Below are 5,407 nucleotides of genomic sequence, written 5' to 3'. Positions count from 1 at the left end.
ATAAACATGTTTACAACCTGGTACAAAGAACACTTTTAGTCTCTATAGCTAATTTCCTGAAAAAAAAAAAAAAACTGTACAGGGGGGTGAATTTTATATAACTCACTCATTAATTATATCAAGGCTTAAAGTTATGCATAATTAAAAGTGTGGCCACTGTGAGTGACAGGTGGGTAGATGATCCATTAGTGCCATGTCAGCTCCATGTCTTTGCCGATGTTTGGATTACTAGTAACCGGCGGAGTCACACACTGCCAAGATAGTAATGGCCAGGGCCAACCACACTGAGCTTCATAACAGCTCTTCAGAAACCTATGACATCGCAGAGATTACGTTGCTGTTTTTTAAACTATATTTTATGTTCTTGTGAACCATTGGATGTATACATTTATTGTCTGTATTTTATTTGGAGTAGACAATTAGTTACTCAGGCTTATTCTATTACTGTGGCCTATTTATGCAGGGTCACTACACTGCGCTCGTAGAGTTTTTATTTAGCGCCTCGGATGCCATCAGGCCATGGAAAACCAATGATCTCCACTGTGGCCGTACCTACTTGACTATATTCAAAATCTCTTCACCTCATCTAACCCCGATGTGTGATGGGTACCTTAGTTCTTTTTGCTTTGTTCTCACACAAAAGGTATGAATACTACTCATGGAACGGTTACTTATGTCACAAAAGACTAGTGGTATCGAGGTACCCAGATAGCTTTGGTTTAATCTGGTCATCGGGTTTTGAGATATAAGTCTGTGAGATATCTGCAACCACTCGATACACTGGAGGAGAAAGGACCTTTGATTAAAAAAATTAATGACATAATAATAATAATAATAAAAAAAATTCTATTATTGGAGGTATGTATACATCTAACATTTATATCAGACTGGTACCCATCACACAGGGGGAGTTAGATAAGGCGAAGGCATCAAGAGAAGCGGGTAACAGCAGCAGTACAGTCACATGTCACATGTTTGTGTCATCCACATTTACCTGGTCATTCCAGCGAAAGTCGGGCGTGACGATGAGACGAACGCGGAGGACGGTGCGTGTGATTGGCTGGATGCTGGCCTCCATTGTGATGGAAGGGATCTGGTGGACACACTGTTTGACTGTTAACCCGACATTGACGTGGTGAAGCATGTGACCTGGAAACAATGTAAATAAAAGCCAGTTTTCAATAGCTGTGTCGGCTAAATTCAGCACAACATACATTTTGTGTGTCCTGCTTACCACTCTGCTACTCTGAGTTTCACTTTTTAACAGCATTTTACTGCACAATGGCTTCTTTAAGTACATTTTGCTAGAATACTTTTTACCTTACCTAGTAAGGTTTAGAATGCAGAACTTTGTAGTGAAGTATTTCACAGTGGGGTTGGTGTTGGCACTTGTACTTAGTTACTGGACCTCTGGTTATTACACCCACAGCCTAACTGCACCTGTGTGTTGCCTAGTTAAATGCTAATAGTCATTGCATTTTCTCTTGTGATTTTCTTTCACCGTTGAGGAAATAAATCAGTTTTCTCTATTGTCTCTTTCTCTTCTGTTTGACCAGTGACTTCCAGCTCTACAGCTCCAAAATCTATTTGGGTGACTTCCAGCTTTAGGCTATTTGAATTGTCTTTAGCCTGACTCATAGCTTCTAACCAACTAGCGTTAGCTTTTCACAGTCTGCTGGAGGAGTTAACCATTATTCTGCAACACTTTATGGCGGACTAAAGTAAAGTAACTACACGGTTTTTGAACCGTCTCTGGTTACAAATATATTTGTGGGAGAAATCACTGTAGATGTCCAGTGTGATGACCGACACTGGGAAATGTGACTTTATTTATGTGCTGCATCAGTTTGAGATGAGGAAATCCGCAACCTTTATTTTAAAGGCACTCTTCAGCCATTTCAAAACAGAGCAATGCCAAACTGGCCGTGGGTGGTTAATTGTAGAAGGGGCATTACAGCCACAAGGTGGTGCGCCCCTGGGCACTGGCCGTTTGGCTGTGTTCTAATTCCTGCCCTGCCCTAACATTTCCTCAAATAAAGGCCTGGTTCATCCTACAGTTGTGGTAAACAAAGGCCCCAGCCCCCACTATTTGAGAATTTATTGCATATTTACATCTGACATTTGGGTGCTTTCTGTCTGTATTTCAGTGTGGTTTAGAGTCATTTAAACAGTCTGCATATATATACACCTATGAAACTAAGATTCAGTACTTTTTACCAATCTCATCTTTCCTCATTTCCTTCAGTTTGTCCACAGTGAGCTTCTTCTCCTCCAGGCGGTTCAGGACAACATGGCTCAGGTTGGGGAACTGGCGGAGAGGGTGGGCAAAGCCCCACAGCCGCTTGTCGATCACCTTACAGAGGGTGAGCAGCCGGTAGGTCATGGCTGGCCACCGCTTCCTCAGAGCGATCTCGAACAAAGCCCTGATGATCCGAGCAGCATTCTGTGAGAAGTGACAATAACAGGAGGGGGGGTAGAAGAAAAACCTGAAATGTGGACCCCAGAAGAACACGTATTACTGCTGCATCTGTAGACAGATTACTTCCCTTTTTCAGTTTTAACACTTAACTTTAAAGCTGTAATATAAAGAAATGAAACACATTTGTAGTGCAGCAGAAGTCGCTTGCAGCAGCTGTATGGTGCGTCATGCTGTATACTGGTGATTAATCATGTGTGATCAGTAGGAGGTCTGGCTGGGATCAGAAGTCCAGGTTGGCCACAGCTGTGCACTGACGGATTGCTCGTGTCAGATCTGGAGGAGAGGTCAGGTGGCAGTGTTGCTCGCTGATAGACTGCTCAAGTCTGCTCAGGCTGTGATTGATTCGGTCAGGTGTTAATGTGATCGGATTGTCTGGTGAGGCCTGAATGCACTCCAGATTATTTATATATCTGTTTGATATCTGGGTGAGACTGAGAGCTCTGCTGGACGGACGCACTAAAAAAGAATCCTGTGAATCCTTGTTCACACTCTGCTGCTCTATATTACAATACTGCCTCCCACTGCAGTGCCAGTGACTACTAGCACTGTACTACCAAGCACTACTGGTGCCCATCTGTCAAACACTTGTATCAAGTTCCAGCTGCTTTGGACTACCACCATTTTCTCTGATTTCAACAGCAAAACTATTAATAGTACTGTGTTTTCAACACTGTAAAATCAACTAAAAACTTCACTATTACCTTTAGTACACTTCATATTCAATGTACCAGCTATGTTCTTCATAGTAAAAACATACCACTTTGTCGTTTCCAATTTCAATACAAAAATAACTACAACCAACTTCCCTAGCACTTTCTCATTCATTTTCCTTCTACAGCTAATCCAGACATCCTCCAGCTCCTCATTAGGTAGAGTGGGGTGGTGGTACAGAAATGACAGCTTGTTTGAGGTAAAACAGTAAGGATTGCCTGCTTGCCCTGGGAAAGTAAAATGCCACTAAATCTGGTGAGTCACTTACCCGATCAACTCTCTGTTGAGACAGCACATACACATACCAATCGGGCGAAATGTAGGCAGGTAAAGACAAAGTTTATGAGCTGACATGTAGGTGAACATTTCAGTTATCCTGGTGGCAAGTGAGGATGTGGGCGAAACTCCAACTATGCATTTCAAAGTTTGCTGCCAGTTAGAAAACAGGGTCAAGTTTCTGAAAAGCATTGCTGGAGTGGCATAACCGACAGCATGTCACTTCCAGCTAAGTGCTGTATGTGCTCTCTGTGCTGTTGTTTGAAAACCACTAATAAAAAAAAATATTGTAAAGGGGCAAGTAAAAAATTACTTTGGCCAAGTAAATTTGCCTGACCACACGTGAAAAAACATTAACTAGAGTACCAATCTGATACATGTGCGTTGAAAAAAAAATACGTAAAACATACTTCTAAGCACGTATAATTACTATCAGCGTTGCATGCTCTGGCTCTGGTTTATCTCTATGTCACACTCAGAGTAGTCAGAGTAGGACACTCAGTATCGGAGGAAATTTCCGATACTGCTATTGGAAAAACTGTAACGTTAAATTGAACCCTGGGTAAAACAGTGTCTTTGTTACATACGTTGTCCACCAGAGAGCACTGACAAGTTGATTTTTACACCATCAAATGTCCCACAACAAAGCTATAATATGGAACAGATAAACATATAAAGATGCTTTGGTTTGGAGGCCGAGAAAGATAGTTGAGTTGAAACTCTTCCCTCTTTCTCTGCTCTGATTGGTTGTTTTTGTTTAGGCCTAGTGGACTTAGGACTAGTGGCACTGGGAGCACTAGAGGAACCAGGAACCTGATCTTTTCACAGATTATCTGTCTCATGTACTACTGTCAGGATATAGTGAAATTTTCAGCAAATACGACAAAAAATATCTTTCTAAATGTTACTTACTGCAGCTTTAATCAACTTTTCTTAAATTACCAAACGCATTTTGAATTTGGAAATAATTCTGTCAACTGTTATAGCTGCACAGCTACTCACTGAGCCTCAATGAGAATGTGTGTCACTGCGTGGTTGTAACAGAGCGGGACTCTGGACCTGACTTTAAATCCTCATTGCTCCACTATAGTTGCCAGCAGACACACATCAGTCTTATTATCCCAAAGAGGGATAGAGGAATAGTTCATCTGCATGAACTATTCCAAGTATTCAGCCACATGGAGTCAGTTACTGTGGGAAATTTGGGAAAAACGGATGAAGTAAGCAGTGAGGGGAAGAATGAAGGAAGTATAGATAAACATTATATTCTAGTGTTATGTATGTTATGGCACCTTTTTTGGTCCAATTCAGGCACTGAGTAAATTGAATACTTTATGGCTGTCTGTTGGTCAGACCAAACAGCTGCTGGAATATGTCAACATTGGCTTTAAGCTATTATGACTCAACTATTTTTTATTTTATAAAACAAATGTGTACTTGATTAACTGAACAAATAATTGCCATATTAATCAGTAATAGCAATAATAATTAGTTGTAGCACTAAACACAATGTTATGTTTAACAGCCAAAGTATATCTCTAAAAAACTTAATAAAACTGTAATTAATACAAAGATCTACACCCTGTTCCCTGGGTCTATTACCAGAGCTTGCTAGTTCTGTCATTTGAGAGTTTACTCTATTGATATATTGCTTTATTTTGTAGTGTGTGTGAATGTGTGTGTTCCTTTCCCCCACCTGTGCCACATACGACAGGTCTGAGATGAGGGAGAAGCTGTCCACCTCTCCCCGGCTGATGTACGTCTGAAGCAGAATGTTGATCTTGCCGTAGCTGTTCTCCACCCCGCCCGCAGCCGGCAGCTCGCAGTAGTTACACAACATCTGATCCAGCTCCTCCAGCTCCTCATCACGGACCTGCCAACATGCATATTTCATATTATAATGGAGTTTATAGTGGATAACTTTCATATATATATATATAT

The 5,407-nt window shown here is 41.2% G+C and overlaps 1 protein-coding gene across 1 annotated transcript in view; it reads right to left on the bottom strand.

Annotated features, from left to right (window-relative positions):
- Positions 1-5,407, bottom strand: part of ascc3 (activating signal cointegrator 1 complex subunit 3) — a 141,758-nt gene that overhangs the window by 40,931 nt on the left and 95,420 nt on the right. Inside the window, exons 16-18 of the mRNA XM_035672105.1 lie at positions 5,163-5,339; positions 2,218-2,443; positions 995-1,149 (exon numbers count right to left, since the gene is read on the bottom strand). Coding sequence (XP_035527998.1) covers positions 995-1,149; positions 2,218-2,443; positions 5,163-5,339 — 558 coding nt within the window. The remainder of the gene's footprint in view (positions 1-994; positions 1,150-2,217; positions 2,444-5,162; positions 5,340-5,407) is intronic.

The sequence above is a fragment of the Morone saxatilis genome, unplaced genomic scaffold (assembly GCF_004916995.1).
Source record: "Morone saxatilis isolate NCDOM2014 unplaced genomic scaffold, NCSU_SB_2.0 Contig24, whole genome shotgun sequence".
NCBI classification, from domain to species: Eukaryota; Metazoa; Chordata; class Actinopteri; family Moronidae; genus Morone; species Morone saxatilis.
The sequence above is the reverse complement of the archived record's forward strand: the minus strand, read 5'-3'. Positions and strand labels throughout refer to the sequence as shown.